The sequence below is a fragment of the Dendrobates tinctorius genome, unplaced genomic scaffold (assembly GCF_039654945.1).
Source record: "Dendrobates tinctorius isolate UK_male_01 unplaced genomic scaffold, ASM3965494v1 ptg000007l, whole genome shotgun sequence".
Classification (NCBI taxonomy): Eukaryota; Metazoa; Chordata; class Amphibia; order Anura; family Dendrobatidae; genus Dendrobates; species Dendrobates tinctorius.
Window position 1 is genome coordinate 36,563,026 of NW_027361675.1, and position 21,973 is coordinate 36,584,998.

The 21,973-nt window shown below is 42.8% G+C and overlaps 1 protein-coding gene across 2 annotated transcripts in view; it reads left to right on the forward strand.

The window, feature by feature from the left end:
* The window catches only part of USP32 (ubiquitin specific peptidase 32), a 315,539-nt gene that overhangs the window by 125,645 nt on the left and 167,921 nt on the right, over window positions 1–21,973 (forward strand). For both annotated transcript variants that reach the window (XM_073573376.1, XM_073573384.1), the window contains exon 6: window positions 19,554–19,685. In XM_073573376.1, the coding sequence (XP_073429477.1) occupies window positions 19,554–19,685 (132 nt within the window). The remainder of the gene's footprint in view (window positions 1–19,553; window positions 19,686–21,973) is intronic.

The following is a 21,973-nucleotide window of genomic DNA, read 5'->3' on the forward strand; positions in this document are numbered from 1 at the left end:
CATTATCAACAGATGTGTGATTCGATTCTTTCAGATAGTGACACTTATGAGATCTTGGTACATAAGCCGATGAATGTTTATCGGGAAGAATTACGACAATTACTGTCAGAGGCTTTAGATAAGAAGGTAATTACTAAGACCGAGTTTGATTTTATACTCCCAAGCCACCCTGTTACTGACACCTTCTATTGCCTGCCTAAAGTTCACAAGGGACTTAGTCCTCTTAAAGGCAGACCAATTGTATCAGGTGTTGGCAGTTTGTGCCAGAATGCTGGAATCTATCTGGATTGTATTTTGTCTCCATTTGTATCTTCCTTACAGTCCTTTGTTCGGGATACACCAGATCATCTTTGTCGTTTGGAGGGTCTCACTATTGACCCTAAATCTTGTTTGGCAAGTATAGATGTGGAGGCTTTGTACTCTTCTATCCTTCATGTTCACGGTTTGGAAGCAGTAAAATACTTCCTGAACATGAGGGGATGTCAGTATCAGGAACACAACCATTTTGTATTAAAGCTTCTTCGCTTCTGTCTGACATGCAATTTTTTCACCTTTAACCAAAGTATCTACCACCAGCTAAGGCCTCTTTCACACATCAGGTTTTCGCCGTCAGGCGCGATCCGGCGCTTTTGACAGAAACCGGATCCGGCGAAATGCAATGCCGGATCCGGTTTCCCCCCCATTGACTTGCATTTGCGCCGGATCGCGCCGGATGGCCATGCGTTTCATCCGGTTTTCGCCGGATCCGGCAATGTGTCGCGTCCAGCTTTTTCACACAATGAAAGCCTATGAGCGCCGCAATGCGCCTGATCCGGCGAAAGCCGGATCCGGTGGCCGGATCCGTTTTTTTTGGTCTGAGCATGCTCAGTAGCTCTGCCCACAAGACATATATAAAAGCAAGACAGTGGGACCCACAGCCACACCCAAAATGCCACCCAAGAAAGCAACCAAGCGCAGCAGGAGAAGGCAGGAGACCACTGTAGCACCATCAGCACCACCACCACCCCAAATGGAGCAGCAAATGGAACATGCTGAGGAGGGGAGGCCAGCAGCAGATGAGAGACGGTAATTATCAAATCCCCCATTCCTCCAAACTAGGGCTATTGAATATCAAGATATTCATTGGCCCTTTGTTTCTCTTTATTCAACAGCCGCCCAATAGATGCAGCAGCAGCAGCAATGGCAGCAGCTGGAACACCACCCACAGGCATGGAGTGTGGCCACCAGGAAGACAGCACATCATCTTCTGGGAGCCCTCCCTCGCATCGTCAGCGTTTGACGGTAAGTTTTTATTTCCAAAATCCATCATCTCTGTAATATATGTCTATTCATTGCCTTTTATTTCAAAACAGGATTCACAAGATGAAGAGGAGCTCCCAGAAGAAGGAGGAAGGGGTGGACAGACACTTGGAGTGGGCTCACAATTGGTAAGTTTTTTGCATCAAACGCAGAAACACAACATCACACTACACACAACACATAGAAAACAATGTTCTGCAGACCACACACAGCAAACAAATGCCTACATCCAAAGACATAACATTTTTTGTTTTCTTCTCTAGTCTTCCCAATCCGGTGCTCGGCCAAGAGGTCCTCGCAGTGCCTCCCAGGGTCGTCGGCGACAGCAACGCGGCGGTCACCAGCGTGTAAGTATAAATATTTTTGCTTTGTTTTTTTGCACTTTTTATTTCATTTCTTTTGTGGAGGCTAATTATGTTATTTTTGTCTTTTTCTTTAACAGCCTTCACAGCGTGCTCCCGACTCTGACGGTGAGGATGGAGGACTCGATGTGGACCACCTCATCGATCTCGTCAGAGAAAGGGATCCGCTCTGGAATATGGCTGACCGCCGCCACGCTGACCTGATCGTTACCCGACGACTCTCGATGCTCGGGCCCAGATTAAAGAGCGTAAGTATATACAGTACCGGTTGCTTGATGTAAACCAGTGTTTCCCGAACTCCAGTCCTCGTGGTCCCCACGGATCATGTGTTCAGGATTTCTATTTACTATGGAAATCCTGAAAACATGACCCCTGGGGACCATGAGGACTGGAGTTTGTGAAACACTGATGTTGTATACTAACCACTCCTTTCTCGTTTCAGGGAACAGAATTGTGAATCGGTGGCGGTCTGTGAGGGATCGTTTCAAGAAGGAGTTCAATAAAGAGATGCGGGCCCCGAGTGGATCTGGAGGACGCAGGAGCAAGTACAAGTACGCACAAGCCCTGTCGTTCCTCCGGGAAACAATGGTCACTAGAAGGTAAATATTACACACCACATGTGAAAAAAAATGTTAGATGTAACTTTTTTTTTTCAGCCAGGGCCATACCATGTCAGTATTTTAATTGTTTTTTTTTCTCTTTATTCCACAGCACGGTGAGCAGCACTCGGGAGCCTGCACGATTGGACCCTTCTGAGGCGATCCCTGAGGAGACCGGCACCGAGGGACACTTCGACCGCCCCGGTACATCTGCACCTTCCCAGCCTTCCCACACATTCGACCCATCTGTCCCATCCACCAGCACAGGAGCATCGTGGCCGCCTACATTACATGAAGCTGCTGGTGAGGAGATCGCTTTCCCTTTACCCCACCCTTCTGCCCCTGCCACCTCTAGTACACCTGCGGGTACTGGGCGGCAGCGGCAGAGGGGTCAGGAAAAGAGTTATGCGCCAGAGTTCTTGGATCTGAATGCATCTTTCCAGAACTGTCTAAAAGTCTTGTCAGAGCAAATCTCCGCAGGCTTTCAGCAAATCAACTCCAGCATTCTGGAGGTGAAGACACTTCTGCAAACCATGCATTCAGAAGCAAGATCTTCGCCAAACCACACCTTTTTCAGGTCTGTTGTGGAGCGCATGGCAACACTATCTCCTACGCAGCAGATGCATGTAATGCATTCGTGCCATGGTGCTCTACAGCAGGTTACCTCCCAACCTCCACCTCCCACCACTGTAGTTCCTCCACCTGCACCCCCTCCAGCCACTTTCCATCCTCCCCCTCCTATTACATCTGCACCCCCTCCAGCCACTTTCCATCCTCCCCCTCCTATTACATCTGCACCCCCTCCAGCCACTTTCCATCCTCCCCCTTCTATTACATACCAGCAACCTCCCCAGTACCAGCAACCTCCCCAGTACCAGCAACCTCCCCAGTACCAGACATCTCCCCACTTCCAGCAACCTGCCCCGTACCAAACTCCTTCCCCGTACCAAACTCCTTCCCCGTACCAAACTCCTTCCCCGTACCAAACTCCTTCCCCGTACCAAACTCCTTCCCCGTACCAAACTCCTTCCCCGTACCAAACTCCTTCCCCGTACCAAACTCCTTCCCCGTACCAAACTCCTTCCCCGTACCAAACTCCTTCCCCGTACCAAACTCCTTCCCCGTACCAAACTCCTTCCCCGTACCAAACTCCTTCCCCGTACCAAACTCCTTCCCCGTACCAAACTCCTTCCCCGTACCAAACTCCTTCCCCGTACCAAACTCCTTCCCCGTACCAAACTCCTTCCCCGTACCAAACTCCTTCCCCGTACCAAACTCCTTCCCCGTACCAAACTCCTTCCCCGTACCAAACTCCTTCCCCGTACCAAACTCCTTCCCCGTACCAAACTCCTTCCCCGTACCAAACTCCTTCCCCGTACCAAACTCCTTCCCCGTACCAAACTCCTTCCCCGTACCAAACTCCTTCCCCGTACCAAACTCCTTCCCCGTACCAAACTCCTTCCCCGTACCAAACTCCTTCCCCGTACCAAACTCCTTCCCCGTACCACTTTCCATCAACATCATCTGCTCCTACAGTCCCTGCCCAACCCTCCACTCCACCGCCCACCACCTCTTCTGCCTCCCACATGTCCACCCATTCTGTAGCTTTTTCCACACCATCACCTCTAACTGTTCCTTCCCCACCACGATCCCAGTCCTCTCTCCACACTCCCATTGTCGAAGTGTCCCGCAGCCCCTCCAGCAGTATTTCCACCCCACACTACACCGAGTTATAATGGTTTTTTTGTAATAAAAATGCCCATTTGGTTGGTTTCAAACCTTTATTAAAAAAGTTTTTTTAACTTTAAAAACAGTTTACACAAAAAAAAATATTTTAAATAAAAGTTAAATTATTGTTTACACTGGTTGTCTGTCATTTCTTTCTGCGGCGAAATATGTTTAAAAAAAAGTTAAATACAGGGTATTTAAAAGGTAAAAAGGTATTCAAAACCAGGTATATAACTGTGGGTACATTTTAGCTTTTTGCCACAGTTGTGTTCCTGGTTGTGTTTGAAGCAAAGTATTTCACCTGAAAAGTTGTGTTTATTGTTGGTGATTTCCTAACAATGTACACCACTTTTGTTAAAAGGTGAAATACTTTGCATAAAACACAACCAGGTACACACCTGTGGCCTAAAGCCAAAAATAGAGACCATGACAAGATAGCCAACTTTAGTTGGCAAAGGTATATACTGTTGGTCCAGAAGGTACACAAGTTTGGTTAGGGCACAAATCTTTCACACTCTGTCATCCTGCCAGTGTACTCTGCCTTGAGGTGACATAAAGTATAGTGCAAAATTGTCCCTCATTACTGAAACCGTCACAGAACTTCTAGTGGTAATATTTCCAATGACAACATCCATCTTCGCCAGTAACTTGCTCTTCTCTCCAACCTGCACTTTCTCCTCTACAACCTGTCAAAGAAGGGCTGTAGGAACATGCTATATATAGTTTTCCAGTAGCCAATCCCGTTCGGAAGGCCACAAGGGTCAATTTTAAAAACCGGATCCGGCGTAATCCGTCGAAAAACGGATGAACCGGATGAGACGGATCCGGTTTTGTCTGTCAAGAACAAGACGGATCCGGCAGAAAACCGGATCCGGCACATCAGGTTTTACAAAACATTTGCCGGATCCGGCATTCCGGCACGACGCCAGATCGCGCCTGACGCCGAAAACCTGATGTGTGAAAGTAGCCTAAGGGGGACTGCCATGGGGAGCCCTTGCGCGCCAGCTTATGCTAATCTCCTCCTTGGCTGGTGGGAGGAAACGCTTGTCTTTGGGAGTGACTCCATGGATGGTCAATCTATGTGCCGTGTCCCTGAACTATGGACACGGTACGTAGACAATATTTTTATGGTCTGGAATGACTCCATTGAGGATTTCAGGGATTTTGTGGACCAATTAAATCATAATGATATTGGTCTATTTTTTACGTCGGTAATTGAGACATCTACTTTGCCCTTCCTTGATATCCTCATTGAAAAGAATGATGAAGGGGAGTTGGTTACATCTACATACAGGAAACCCACTTCCACCAATTCCTTACTACATTGGTATAGTCACCATCTCCAACACCTGAAAAAGGCTATCCCTAAGGAACAGTATCTTAGGGCTCGTAGGAATTGTTCTAACATGCTAACGTTTGAATCACAGGCCAAGGACTTGAGGGATAGATTCTTGGATAGAGGCTATCCACGACAGGTCCTGAAAGAGGCTTATCAAGGAGCCAAAAATAGGGTGCGCTCTGAATTGTTGAACCCCAGAAAGACATTTGATAATGGGGCTACCCAAGTGAGAAACATCATCAAGAAACATTGGTCCATTTTACAAATGGACAAGGAGATTTCAACCTATTTGAGTAGTAATCCTCAGGTAACTTATAAAAAAAGCACGGTCCCTAAATGATAGACTTGTACATTTGTGGCCAAAAGTATTGACACCCCTGCAATTCTGTCAGATAATACTCAGTTTCTTCCTGAAAATGATTGCAAACACAAATTCTTTGTTATTATTATCTTCATTTAATTTGTCTTAAATGAAAAAACACAAAAAAAATTGTCCTAAAGCCAAATTGGATATAATTCCACACCAAACATAAAAGAGGGTGGACAAAAGTATTGGCACTGTTCAAAAAATCATGTGATGCTTCTCTAATTTGTGTAATTAACAGCACCTGTAACTTACCTGTGGCACCTAACAGGTGTTGGCAATAACTAAATCACACTTGCAGCCAGTTGACATGGATTAAAGTTGACTCAACCTCTGTCCTGTGTCCTTGTGTGTACCACATTGAGCATGGAGAAAAGAAAGAAGACCAAAGAACTGTCTGAGGACTTGAGAAATCAAATTGTGAGGAAGCATGAGCAATCTCAAGGCTACAAGTCCATCTCCAAAGACCTGAATTTTCCCGTGTCTACCGTGCGCAGTGTCATCAAGAAGTTTAAAGCCCATGGCACTGTGGCTAACCTCCCTAGATGTGGCCGGAAAAGAAAAATTGACAAGAGATTTCAACGCAAGATTGTGCGGATGTTGGATAAAGAACCTCGACTAACATCCAAACAAGTTCAAGCTGCCCTGCAGTCCGAGGGTACAGCAGTGTCAACCCGTACTATCCGTCGGCGTCTGAATGAAAAGGGACTGTGTGGTAGGAGACCCAGGAAGACCCCACTTCTTACACCGAGACATAAAAAAGCCAGGCTGGAGTTTGCCAAAACTTACCTGAAAGCCTAAAACGTTTTGAAAGAATGTTCTCTGGTCAGATTAGGCAAAAGTAGAGCTTTTTGGGCAAAGGCATCAACATAGAGAATTTACAGGAGAAAAAAAGAGGCATTCAAAGAAATGAACACGGTCCCTACAGTCAAACATGGCGGAGGTTCTCTGATGTTTTGGGGTTGCTTTGCTGCCTCTGGCACTGGACTGTTTGACCGTATGCATGGCATTATGAAGTCTGAAGACTACCAACAAATTTTGCAGCATAATGTAGGGCCCAGTGTGAGAAAGCTGGGTCTCCCTCAGAGGTCATGGGTCTTCCAGCAGGACAATGACCCAAAACACACTTCAAAAAGCACTAGAAAATGGTTTGAGAGAAAGCACTGGAGACTTCTAAGGTGGCCAGCAATGAGTCCAGACCTGAATCCCATAGAACACCTGTGGAGAGATCTAAAAATGGCAGTTTGGAGAAGGCACCCTTCTAATATCAGGGACCTGGAGCTGTTTGCCAAAGAAGAATGGTCTAAAATTCCAGCAGAGCATTGTAAGAAACTCATTGATGGTTACCGGAAGCGGTTGGTCGCAGTTATTTTGGCTAAAGGTTGTGCAATCAAGTATTAGGCTGAGGGTGCCAATACTTTTGTCTGGCCCATTTTTGGAGTTTTGTGTGAAATGATCAATGTTTTGCTTTTTGCTTCATTCTCTTTTGTGTTTTTTAATTTAAGACAAATTAAATGAAGATAATACCAAAGAATTTGTGTTTGCAATCATTTTCAGGAAGAAGCGGAGTATTATCTGACAGAATTGCAGGGGTGTCAATACTTTTGGCCACAACTGTACATTGACTGATGGCTCATTTGCCTGAAAATGAATAAACTAAAACCATAAAAAAGCAAAAAATACACATTTTGAGTATCAATATCTTCTTAAACGCCCAATCTATCAAAATATGAAAAGAATTAATCACATTGATTAAACGGTGTAGCAAGAAGGAAATTAAAACACCAGATTTATGTTTTTTTTTTCTTTTCTGGTCACAACATTGCAATAATATTCAATTACAGGTAATCAAAAGATCATACCTACACCAAAATAATAAAAACGTTAGCTTGGCACGCAAAAAAAAAGACCTCACCCAGATCCCATAAAATGGAGAGGCTATGGGTCTCATAAATTTTTTTATTTTTTTTTTTTGCAAACTTTGGATCTTTTTTCACCACTTAAATAAAAAAAAAGCAAAAAACCTATACATGTTTGGTAACTGCAAACTCGTAAGGATATGGAGAATCATAGGTCAAAAAATTGTGGAATTTCACTTTTTTTTGTAATTTCACCACACTTTGATTCCCCCCCCCCCTTCCAGTATTTGGTATGGTAAAACCAACGATGTCATGTCGGGCGGCGCGGTGGCTCAGTGGCAAACCCCACCAAGGACAACATCTGCAAGGAGTTTGTATGTTCTCCCTGTGTTTGCGTGGGTTTCCTCCATGCCCTCCGGTTTCCTCCCACATTCCAAAGACATACTGATAGGGAATTTAGATTGTGAGCCCCATCGGGGACAGTGATGATGATGTGTGCAAAACTGTAAAGCGCTGCGGAATATGTTAGCACTATATAAAAATAAAGATTATTATTATTAAAGTCCAACTCGTCCTGCAAAAAAAACAAGCCCTCACACAATGCCATATTGACCGAAAAATAATAAAGCCATGGCTCTGGGAAGACGGAGCAAAAAAACAAACACAACAACTGAACACCCCAAGGTCGTGAAGGGGTTAAACTTAATGATCTATACTTGAGAAATTTTCAGGATTCAGGCATTCTTCTCAAAGACCATCATCTTTCCCGACCTAGAGCAACCCTAAATGCTGAAATGATTTCTCTAAAAATGATAGCAAGTTACCGTTTAGCATTTAGAGAGAACAGGCATAGTTTTCCATTTTGTCAATGTATATGGATTTCCAAGCTCTGTATATCATTGTACATTAACCCATAGACTCGTGCTACAATGCCCCGAGAAACCTCAATGACTTTTACAGGCTGTTTCTTCCAGCAAATTAACATTGGAAATCATTGTGGAGGACAGTGCACATCTTGATCTGCATTTTGTTAATCGAGACTGTAATCTTCACCTAGTAATCCCAAATCTTTATTCTGCACTCTTTAATTTCATGGACCACTGAACACCTAATGCAGCAATTTATAACCTAGCCAATTGAGTCCATTGTTGCAGTGGGCTACTTTAGCCGCTTGATGAATGATTTGCTGTTTAGCTAGTATTCTTTTTTTGTTTCTGTGTAGTATTATGGAGTTGTGCATTATTGTTTCTTTAATCTGAATGATCAAAGGGCTGAAAAAGATGAAGGGCAGTAACAACCTTTAATAAAAGAAGGCTGTTTAAGATCTGCACACATTATGAAAATGCAATGATGGCATTATGAACTGTTCATTTGCCGTGGAACATAGCCTTTAGTGGTGTTTTCCCACTTTTTTCAATAAGGATTGAACTTTATCTTTACATGTTCACTTAAAGGGACTATATCTGTTTATTATTATTATTATTTATTTATAAAGCACCATTGGTTCCATGGTGCTGTACATGAGAAGGGATTACATGCAAATTACAGATATCACTTACAGTAAACAAACTAACAATCACAGACTGATATAGAGGGGAGAGAGGACCCTGCACTTTCGGGCTTACATGCTACAGGATGGTGGGGAAGGAGACAGTAGGTTGGTGGGTTGCAGCAGTTCCGGTGTTTGAGGTGATATCTCCGGAAGTGGTGAGAGAGAAGGAGGTAGCGGGGTCATCAGGCTTTCTGATTGTTTAGAAATCTCTCATTCAGAAAAGGTACCAGCCTTGTCCATAGGCTATAGCTGACATTGCAGCTGATTCTTTCAGCCCCAGATACAGACCATGGGCATGAACGGTAGTGTTTTTGTTAGAAGCATCTATGGTTTTCCAGAAAGATAGTGTCTCTGTAAATGAAATCTCTCTTAGGTTTTTGTGATTTTATGAGGGTGGCATGAATTAGTATATGAACAAGAAAACAAGCAAAAAAAACAGATTCCATCAGTTCATTTTATGTGTATTAAAATCCCAGAGCCAGTATCACCGGCTACACGGGCACTGGAACGTTAATGTGCATATAATAAAGTGGATATTTTATATGAATTTCTCCTTACTGCTGGAGAAATATTCAGGATTGAGAGTCTTACTGCTGAAGTGTTTTTTTACATACACAAGTTTGGTCCCTCTGAGTTTTGGATGTCCGTACACAGGAATTCCTGATCTACAGAGATGAAAGACTACCATATACATTACATGACTGTCGGACAAATGATGCTTCAGCCAATTATTCGCCCCACAGCAATCTCAGCCGACTCTCCCATACAGGGCTGGTTTTAGACAAAGTGGGGCCCTGGGCAAAAGCTTAAAGTGGGGCCCCAAAATGCTCACGTATTGTCCCATCACACAGAAACATTTCGATTGTATTTACATGCGCTGAATACAGGCCGGTAAACAAGCGGATCGACAATATTGAAGTTGTTCGATTGTTTCCTGGCCTCTTTGGGGTAGGTGCACACTTCAGCTGTTGGCTATTGAAAGCAGGAGAATCCGCATGTGTTCATTGAACTGTGCAGAATCACCGCGTCCAATACATTGTATTGGTGAAATTTATCTTGCGGAGGCTCGCGTTTTCACAAGATAAACTGACATACTGTGGTCTGGAGCGATGCGCCACATGTCCGTCTCCTTGGGTGTCTGTGCATGTATAATGGACATGGGATTTCTTGAAATCTCATCCACTATGCTGTAAGATCTGAACGCTGCACAATTATGCAGTGTCCAATCCCCATTGTTTACTGACCGTGTGCACCAACCCTTACTCCAGCTGAGGAAGAACGATTGGTACAGATAGTCATTGATAAAGTATAATGCAGGTCCCATATAGTACATATAGTAAAATACACTCCCCATGGTCCTTGATAAAGCATAATGCTGCCCCCCCTCTGAGTATACTGCAACCCTCTTCGGAGTATACTGCAGCACCCATCAAGTATAATGCAGCCCCCCTCAGAGTAAACTACAACCCCCCTCAGAGTATACTGTAGTCCCCTCACAATATAATGCAGCCCCCCCACAAACACACACAGTATAAAGCAGCCCCCCACACACAGTATAATTCAGCCCCACCACAAACACACACATAGTATAGTGCAGCCCCCCACAGTATAATGCAGCTTCCCCACTCACAGTATTGTGCAGTCCCCCCACACAGTGTAATGCACTTCTCCCATACCAGGTATAGTGCAGCAGACACACACAACACAGTATAATGCAGTCTCCCCACACACAGTATAGTACAGCAGACACACACCAAAGTTATAGTTCAGTCCCCCCCATACACAGTATAGTGCAGCAGAAACACACACACATAGTATAGTGCAGCAGACACACACCACAGTATAGTGTAGTCCCCCATACACCGTATAGTGCAGCAGACACATACACAACACAGTGTATAATGCAGTCCCCCCACACACAGCATAGTACAGCAGACACACCACAGTATAGTGGAGAAGACACACAACACACTATTGTGCAGTCCCCCCATACACAGTATAGTGCAGCAGAAACACACACACATAGTATAGTGCAGCAGACACACACCACAGTATAGTGCAGTCCCCCATACACAGTATAGTGCAGCAGACACATACACAACACAGTGTATAGTCCAGTCCCCCCACACACAGCATAGTACAGCAGACACACCACAGTATAGTGCAGTCCCCCCACACACAGTATAGTGGAGAAGACACACACAACACACTATTGTGCAGTCCCCCCAAAAAAACATTATAGTGCAGTAGACTGACACACATACCTTTCCTCTTAGTTACCCTGCTGCTCTGGCTTTTGCAGAGCATCTCAGCGTCTCACCAACTCCACTGCTGGCACACGCTGCTGAGTCAGAGGCAGAGGGGGATTGATGGGATAAGGAGTGTCACATGACAATCTCTCCTTCATCACTGCTTTCAACTGTATCTATGCCGATAAGTTGAATGCGTGATGCAGGGGGGTGGGCGTCGTCGTTCTCCTTTTACTCAGGGGCCTCATAGCGGTCACTGGCTTGGGGCCCCTGGAGGAACCGGGGCACTAGGCAGCTGCCTGGTCTGCCTGCCACCAGGGCTGTGGAGTCGGAGTCGTTGCTCATTTTGGTGGAGTCGGTATAAAATGGACCGACTCCTAAAATATATAATAAATTGGGTACAATAGTTCAATGCAGAATGTGCTGAATATTTTTTCATAGGAATTTGGGAAAGTTATGAAATGTCCTATAAATGGCTGTTCTATTCCTGATCTAAGGCTACATTCACACAGCGTTTTTGCTACATTTTTTGAGGATACGTTTTCAGCTGCAAAAGCATATCAGCTTTTTAAATAACCGCATCACCTGAAAGGTTTTTGAGCTTTTGGATAATGTTTTCAATAGCATAAGCAGATTAGAAATATGCCGCACAAACTGACATGCTCATTCAGCCCAAAAACAGATCCTCACAAAGCAATGTGTCTGAATGCCATATCTTGAAACCCATTGACTTTGCTGGGATGCCCAGAGTCACTGCATTTTACTGTAAAAAAAAACGGATCCGCAAAAGCGCTGTGTGTGAATCATGGCCGTACCCAGCGAGGGACAGGGGGGCAGCTGACCCCCCCCCCTAGAAGCAGGGGCACTCATCTATCAAAACTCACTTGTATGCTGCACCGGCTCCCATCCTGCATCGGCTCCAGACTGCAGGGGGCAATCTCCCCTCCTCTGTCCTGTCTTCTGCCGTCTTCACCAGAGAGGAGGGGGAGGGTTGACTTCCCTGCACAGGATCCGATTCCTGGGCCCTGAGCTGGACAAAGTGAGAAAGTTTGTGCACACGCTGCAGCTGGCAATAAGAGATTGTCTGCAAGAGGGACATGCTGTAAATCTGATTGGAAAAATGAGGAAATTGGTTATTTCCGCCAGAACCCCTAAAATCGATTCCATCTTGAAGAGACGTGCTGGGAAAGGGGCAATTGTCGATCAAGCCACTCGGTGGGGCAGCAATTATTTAATGATTGAGCGATTGCTTGAACTAAAACCGTTTCTTATAGATATGGGTAACCCTAAATGAAGGTCAATGGACACAGGTGGCTAAACTGAAGGAATTGCTTAGTCACCCATTTACCGTGACTAAAAAATTACAAGCTGAGGATTTAACTCCTGGCATTTTCATAAGGGAGTGGAAGAACTTGCTATTTTGCCTGTCCCAAAGAGGAGGTTTAATCGCAGATGGCATTTCTGCTTCAATGAGACGGAGAGAGACACAGCTATTGGAAAATAAAATTTTTCTGGCAGCTGATTATGTGGACCCAAGTCATCGTATACTGCATGATGATCAACAGCTTACTAAAGGAAAAGAAGCTCTGACTGAGGTAGCAGTTAGGATGAGTGGCCTACAGGAGGACTGCCAGGCGCAAGAGGACTTGGGTCCTGACAGTGCTACTGCTGCCATATCTTCATCCTCATCAGATGAGGAGTTTGACTTTGACAAGTATTTGGATGACGGAGCAGGCAAAGCGTTGCCGCAAGGAAAAAGACTTCACTCCGTCTCCTATAGCAAGCAGATTGACCATATTTCAGCAAAATGTTTCACTTGCTCTCAAAGAAATAGAAAAATTCAACCATTCATCAAAACTGACTGTGCATGAGGCAATTCCTTTATACCCGGAAATTGTTAGAGATGTTGCCCATGTGGTTACGGCTTTGCCTCCAACCCAAGTTAGTGTAGAGAGGTTGTTCTCTTGCCTTAAAATTATTAGGTCAGATTTGAGGTCATCTATGAAGGGGGATCTGATGGAGGCTATTCTATTTCTTAGAACAAATTCATAGACTGCACAAATGTTATTTCGTATGTTTTTGTTGAAAACTGTTTTTTTTGCCACTTACATAGTTTATTACATAGTGTGTGTGTATGTGTATATATATATATATATATATATATATATATATATACACACACACACAATATATATATATGTAATCGATATTATAGTGTATTACATATTTACAATTTATTACAGTTTTTGCGTTCTAAAGTTGTATTCCAATAAATATATATTATGTTCTATCTAAATATCTTGATTATTGTATCATAAAAATGATTAAATGTCTGATGTTCACATTGTACTACAATAAATTTTTCACTTAAATATAAGCAATATATCTGGAAGTCGGAGTCGTGGAGTCGGTGTAAGGGAAATTGAGGAGTCGGAGTCGCTGGTTTGGCTTACCGACTCCACAGCCTGCCACTAGTGTCGGCCCTGCTCCCATATACAGGATTGCTCATTGGGCCGAGCGCTTATGTGCTCTCTTGAAGGCCACATTCACATGTACAAGAGTGGACAAAGAGCACAGAAGTGGTGACGTGTTTCTGCTGTACTTTTTATCTCAACCGAACCAGGAGTGAAAGCTTTTAATGAGTATGAGTGCGTAAATGTTGACCTAGAAAATTGAACAGATCCCAGGCTTGAATACATTACCCCTGGATCTTAGCACCAGCCAGTGGTGTAACTAGAGCCCTATGGGCACCGGGACAAAATTTGGACAAGCCCCCCCACCTTGACCTATTTTTGTAAGATGTACGGGCCCTCGTAGTATTCCAAATCCTATCATTACATGTGTTGTCTCTCAACCCCCCCCCCCCCTCCCTGGTTCCCAACTTTGTCGTGATCTCCCCCATCCTGGGCCCATCCTTGTATATTTGTCCCCTGGTCTGTTTTAGCGATCAAGCCACTGGCCCAGTCAGTCACAACCTCTGCGACAGTGACCGTTATTTCCATGACTAGAATATAAGGACTAGAGCCATGGGTATATTTATTGCATACATCCTAGGCAGTGAAAAGTTTTATGTAAAACATGATTTTAAGAATTTTTGGTGATTATTTAGTTTTCCGTGCCCCTATTTGTTTTAAAAAGAAATCCAGAAATCTTGTACTGTTCATTCTTGCGACTTAAGGGGGTTTTACACATAGCGATATCGCTATAACGTCAGCGATTTTGTGACGTTATAGCGATATCGCTATGTGTGATACTTACCTCTGACCGGCTCCCCCGCTGGTTATCGCTGATCGCGCGAGAATGTCCGGCTCCATTTCTCGTCGTCAGCTTCCTGCTGTGACGACGAGCGACGCGTGGAGGCGGGCAGGAGGACATCAGGATCGCGGTGTGTGAAAGGTGAGTATCCTGCGCTGCGTCGCTGCTGCATCGCTGTGAGATCTTTCTGTGTGACAGCTCACTAGCGATCATTTAGCGATGCACCAGCGATCCTGACCGGGTCGGATCGCTGGTGCATCGCTAAATGTAAAAGGGCCTTTAGTTTCACAATAGACTGAGATTTCCTCTAGAGATGACCCTTCAGTAGTCATCTCATTATAATCACAGGAAGAGACACGATAAAAAGTAACATCTCGGGGGTAAAGGGGGCAGATAATCCAGTACCTGTAGGTCAATAAATGATTGTCATAGCTCAACCCTGCGCCCCACCAAGAACACTCTCCTACAGAAGTCGCCTATTGATTTACAGTTTCCTGTGGTCCATGTGTGCACTGTAAAGCAAATTTCTGGACTGTTAATAGCACAAAAGGAAGTCAGGCAAGACAGCTGTCCCACAATTGTGTACAGAACATAGAATAAAATAGTTAGGGCTCATTCAGATGTCTGTGGTTGTTCTTGTACGTAAAAAAAGACCTAATATTCATCAGTATTTTGGCTCAGATTTTCATCAAATTTGTTTGAGTATCCGTTTTTACAATCAGAGCTTCATTAGTTTTTCTTGAATGCAAAAAAATCTCAAACTGATGGAGGTTTCCCAATCGTCTCCTATCAGTCAGTGAAAAACAGACAGCACATTGACGACATTTGTGTGCCATAAGGTTTTTTTACACCGACCTGTAGACTTGCATTGGTGAGTTTTATTCCATGACTCTGATCAAAATCAGACATGTTTCTATGTTTTGGTGCAAAAACACTCAGTCTGCAAAAATACATAGACATGTGAGCAGCCGCATAGAATCTAATAGATACTTGTTCTATCAGTGAAAAACTGATTTCTGACCAACTGAAAATGAAAATTATTTGGTTTTAAGATTGCATAGGGCCTGTTTGGCAATATACTGTGTTATGTTGACATGTTAAGTCAGTATTTTGTTCTTAAGTTAAAATGCGTATCTAGTGCTCTAATTGAAATTATATTAAAAGGATCTGTCGGCAGGTTTTTGCCATTTAGTCTGATGGCAGCATAAAGTAGGGACAGAAAGCATAATTCCAGAGATTTCACTTGTTAGGGTGTGTGCTTTACTTTTACTACAATCAGTGTTTTATCATCAGGAGATTATCACTGCAAGACACTGTCTCACGCAAGCCAGTCCAGCTAATGTGTGTAACACCGCCCCAACCACTGATTGGCAGCTTGCTGACAATGCACAGTGGACATGTGAAGCTGCCAATTAACTTTGCATTCATAACATTGCTATATACAAACAAAAAGCACAGAATGACAAATGTGCAGAAATACCTTGCAGTAAGACATATGACAGTAGTCAGCAAGTGCTGATAAAAGGTACAGGGTTAAATACAGGGTATTTAGTCGATACGGTTTTTTGAAAAAAAAATGTATGCCAAGCTGCTCCACCTCGTCAAGGTAACCCGTATTGAAGCAGTCCCTATCTAATGTATTTAAAACCTGAACATATGAACAGTGTCTAAAAGAGCAGGATTAAGACAGGCGCTTTCTAGTATGGGCACGTGGTGTGAGACAGCTCCTTATGTGCGTGTCACACAAGAGAGGGGTGGGGTCTCTCAAATCATGCATAAGCATGAAAAAAAACTGGATTAAAAACACATGTGACATGCACAAATGTGAACAAGTCTGTTGGACAATGTTCACACCACCCACTGACCGAAACAAACAAATTGCACAGAATGACAAATGTTCAGAAATAACTTTGCTATATGTACAACAAAGAAAACAAAGGGCCTGTTTCATCAAGACTGCCATTTTTTACACATTTTTTGATTCATGAAGAGGCATATGTGTCTTCATGAATTAGGAAGGTTGGATATGTGGCATGCGCTTCCTGTGTGTCTCGGCACAAATAGTCAAGGACTGAATTTGACTGGTGGGACTGCCAGTTTTCATGCCAGTATACTTGCGTAAAAGCTTTGGTGAATCCGTTCCAAGCATTCCATCAAAACTGCGCCACGTAGTCCAGTAAGTGGATACATTGTTGGAATCTGGGTCTCTTCCCCTATATCATACTTTCAGATTACATAGCAAAACCCTGCTGGCTGATTCCCTTTAATGACTCGTAAAAGCATACTATACGTAATCTATTCTATGGTTTTAGAATAGCAAACTGACTTCTGTGTGGCTGCAACTGGCATGCCGAATCTTCTTATGACTTGGAATTACAATTTTATGTAGGATTAAGGTAAATTACCTGGTGAACTAAACATGGATTGGATTTAATCTCCAATAAAGGTGTGAAAAGAGTGGCACTCACCAGCTGAGATAAAACGTATTGCTTTATTAACATGCTGAACTACGAGCGCTTCACAAGACGGAGAGGCAGCATTGCAGATGAAGTGTCCTCACTTTACACCATTTCATGAAATGGCCGTCATCTGTAAAGCCCCCATCACACATAGTGATCTCTATAGCGAGATCACTGCTGAGTCACAAGTTTTGTGACACAACAGCGATCTCACCAGCGAGATCTCTGTGTGTGACACTTATCAGCGACCGGCCCCCCTGCTGGGTATCGCTGATCGTTGATGAAAGGTCAGGACTTTTTTTTGGGACGTTGGTCTCCCGCTGGCCAGCATGCATCGCTGCGTGTGACAGGCGGGAGAGCAACGACCAGCGATCAGCGCGCTGGTAACCAAGGTAAACGTCGGGTTTCTAAGCAGCGCTCGGTGCTTAGAAACCCGATGTGTACCTTGGTTACCAGCGTGCTGATGCAGGGAGCTGATAACCAAGGTACACATGGGATTTCTAAGTGACACGCACTGCTTAGAAACCTGATGTGTACCTTAGTTACCAGCTCCCTGCATCAGCGCGCTGGTAACTAGCGTACACAGCGACGCCGCGCTGATCGCTGGTGAAACTGTCTGTTTGACAGCTCACCAGCGATCATGTAGCGACTCACCAGCGATCCTGACAAGTTGATATCGTTGTCGGGATCGCTGGTGAGTCGCTATGTGTGACGGGCCCCAACACTGCCTGCCCACCCTCTGCTTTGCGAGGGGCTGTTTGTCCTGCATATTAATGAAGCCGCAAGTTTTATTGCAGTAGGTGAGTGCCACTCTTTTTTACATATGTTTACTGAGTGTAAGAACTCACTCGTATGCTGATCCTAATCAGATCATTTTCTATTTTCTTGTTGTGATGCATTGGATTTAATGCATTTTTACTAATTGATTGAATAGCAGATATTTTGGCTATTTTCAGCTACAATATTCCTTTAAATGATATAACCAAGTACAGGCAAAATTAACGGCACTTGTCAAAAAAAATTCATTAAAAAATTGCTTGTATCGCCATTTTCCAAGATCTATAACTGTTTAATTTTTCGGTCGCTGAGGCTGACTTCTTGTTATTTTGCACCCTGAGGTTATTTTTTTTATACCGTTTTGGGATAGGTACTATGTTTTAATCACTTTTCAGTGCATTTTTTTTGCGATGTTGCAGAGGCTGAAAGACAAATATGTTGCCGTTTTTCATTTTTCTTTTTTTCTCATTAGCGCAATTGCCAATTGGTTAATATTTTGATAGCTGTGGAGAAACCACATTTGTATTTTTTACTTTTACATTTTTTTCATATGTATATACTGTGTATATTTATATTTATAATCTGTATTTTGTAGTCGCCTTTGTGGAACTAACTGTTTGAAGTCATCACATTACAGTGAGGAGAGCAGACTGTTTGTCAATTCTCTTGTGGGAGCGTGTTCTTCTTTCCCCAGTGTGTTGCTGCCTGCTTATGATTGGTCAGTGTCAGACAGAGTACTCACCCCCACTGAAATCTCTCTGGTAATGCCTTCTTGAACATAGAATATATTAACTGCTTAGGTGACAAATAATTTGGTAATATCGCTGCAACAGAGAGATGAAATTAAACAAACAAAAAAGATTTATTCTGCTCTGTTGCCCCTTTTATATCGTACGTTCAGTTCAACTTGAAAAATTTGGTGAAAGGTACTCTTTAACTTCAATAGTTGATTTTAGCCATAGGTGATGGTTTCACAGCTTAAAGAGATGCTTGGTAATTTTATTTGTCAGTAAAGATTTTGTTTGATTTATTGCATAGTGTATAGAAAGATGTTAGCTATCTCTGGTTTTACTGTATTTGTAGAAGTTGCATATTTACAGCTATTAAACATCCATTCTTATTTTGTGCCCTCTGATGGTTTGTGTGGTGCAGATAGCACCCTGACTAGCTTTTTTGCACTTGGCCAGTAAAATTGTGTCCTTGGATATTTTGTTTAGATGTTGGCAGCCATGTCACTGTTGTCAGCCTTTTTGAGAGGAAAAGTTTGACTGCAGTGTCCTTCATTTGAGATTACTGTCAGGAGGTACAAGGTATAAAGTACAATATATTTTTTCTGACACCACTTTTACATCAATTGCCTCGACATTTGATAACCCCTAACCATTTTATTTTGATGTCAAGTTGACATTTAATATCAAGTGTCAGCATTGTATTTTATATTTGCAGTAAAATTCTATGTTTTTTACTTTCTATGCGAAAATATTTTTGTTATAAAAGAAAAACATTTTGAGGATGTGTTTTGTTATGCTGGTTTATGCACTCTCAACTTATTTATTTTAAGCCATTATTAGTGTGTATTGATTATACATTAGACATTTACTGGTATCTTCTTACATGGAGACTTCTTAAATACAATTTTATATACATGAGTATGTATATTACTAGTACAGATAAGGATATTAACATGCTTTTTTATGCTTTTCATTAATAGTAGAAGAATCTGACATCATTGACCTGGAGAAAAGATATTGGCTGTTAAAGGCTCAGTCAAGGACAGGACGCTTTGACCTGGAAACATTTGTTCCTTTGATTTCCCCACCAATTCATCAGTCCTTGAGTGAAGGTAAATGACATATAATAAAACCTGATAACTATTAGAACATATAATGACTTTATGAACTTCCTTGTAAACCTGGATATCCAGAACTTTAAAAAAAAAAAAGAAAAAGCACTAACATGGAGATAGTTGCTACCCACCTGTCTGTTGTGCCCGGCATTGTTCTTTGCCGCCACAGAGCAGTCAGACTTTTGTTGACTTCACGTCAACAGTGTGGCCGTTTCTTTTCTGGTTGACAATGTGGGATTAATAGTGTCATGCTGATTGACAGCCTGCTTCCTGATGCCTAATTGAGGGATGCCGGCTGTCAATCAGCATGATACCAGTAGTCCAGCCATGTCAACAGGAAAAGAAACTGCTGCTCTGTTGACAGGGAGCAGCTCAATATGCGGCAGGAGCAGTCAGTGACTGGTGCTGCGTAAAACAGACAGGTACCGTAGTTACCTCTGTTAGCAACTACATGCCTGTTAGTGCTCTTTTTTTTTTTTTTTTTTTTTTTTTTTTTAAAGTCCTGGCTATCTTTAATTACACCTATCTCAATAGTTTTTAAAATTGCTAAAGACCATATATGTCTATACTACCTAGTTACCAGTTGTTTCTGAATATACAGTGGGTGCGAAAAGTATTCAGACACCTTTACATTTTTCACTTTTTGTTTCATTGCAGCCAATTGGTAAATTCATAAAAGTTCATTTTTTTCTCAATGTATACTCTGCCCCCCATCTTGACTGAAAAAAAATACAAATGTGGAAATTTTTGCAAATTTATTAAAAAAGAAATACTGAAATATCACATGGTCATAAGTATTCAGACCCTTTGCTCAGACACTCATTTAATTCACATGCTGTCCATTTTCTTGTGATCCTTCCTGAGATGGGTCTACTCCTTCATTGGAGTCCAGCTATGTTTAATTAAACTGATAGGACTTGATTTGTAAAATCACACACTTGTCTGTATAAGACCTCACAGTTCACAGTGCATGTCAGACCAAATGAGAATCATGAGGTCAAAGGAAATGGCCAAGGAGCTCAGAGACAGAATTGTGGCTAGAACTTTTTGGTGATAATTCTAAGCGGTATGTGTGGAGAGAACCATTCACTGCTCATCACCTGCCCAATACAATCCCAACAGTGAAACATGGTGGTGGTGGCAGAATCATGCTATGGGGGTGTTTTCCAGCTGCAGGGACAGGACGACTGGTTGCCATTGAAGGAAACATGAATGCGGCCAAGAGCAGAGATATCCTGGATGAAAACCTCTTCCAGAGTGCTCTGGACCTCAGACTTGGCCGAAGGTTCACCTTCCAACAAGACAATGACCCTAAGCACACAGCTAAAATAACAAAGGAGTGCCTTCAGGACAACTCTGTGACAAATTGTTGACTGGCCCAGCCAAAGCCCTGACCTTAACTCAATTGAGCATCTCTGGAGAGACCTGAAAATGGCTGTCCACCAACGTTTACCATCCAACCTGAGGGAACTGGAGAGGATCTGCAAGGAAGAATGGCAGAGGATCCCCAAATCCAGGTGTGAAAAACTTGTTGCATCACTCCCAAGAAGACTCTCATGGCTGTACTAGCTCAAAAGGGTGCTTCTACTCAATACTGAGCAAAGGGTCTGAATACTTATGACTATGTGATATTTCAATTTTTCTTTTTTAATAAATTTGCAAAAATTTCTACATTTGTTTTTTTTCCGGTTAAGATGGGGTGCAGAGTGTACATTAATGAGAAAAAAAATGAACTTTTTTGAATTTACCAAATGACTGCAATAAAACAGAGTGAAAAATTAAAGGGGTCTGAATACTTTTCGTACCCACTGTATATGCCTACGATTTTGTAGATTGCAGTCTCATCCAAGTACAACTCTTTAGACAATTGTCCCCCAATATTTTTAACATCAAGGCTGTGTACCCACGTAAGCGTTTTTTTTGCGTTTTTTAAGCGCTTTTACCTGAAAAAACGCTTACAAGAAGCATCCCATTCATTTTAATGAATTCCGCACTTTTTGTGCATATTGATAATAATAATAAATTTTATTTCTATAGCGCCGACATATTCCGCAGCACTTTACATTTCAGAGGGGACTTGTACAGACAATAGACATTACAGCATAACAATAATCACATAGATCATGCCAAGAGGAATGAGGGCCCTGCTCGCAAGCTTACAATCTATGAGGAAAAAAGGGAGACACGAAAGGTGGGTGGTAACAATTTCCCTGATTGTTTGGGCCAGCCATAATGTTAAATGTGTAACAGTACAGATACAGAGGGCTAATAGATGCATAAAGCAT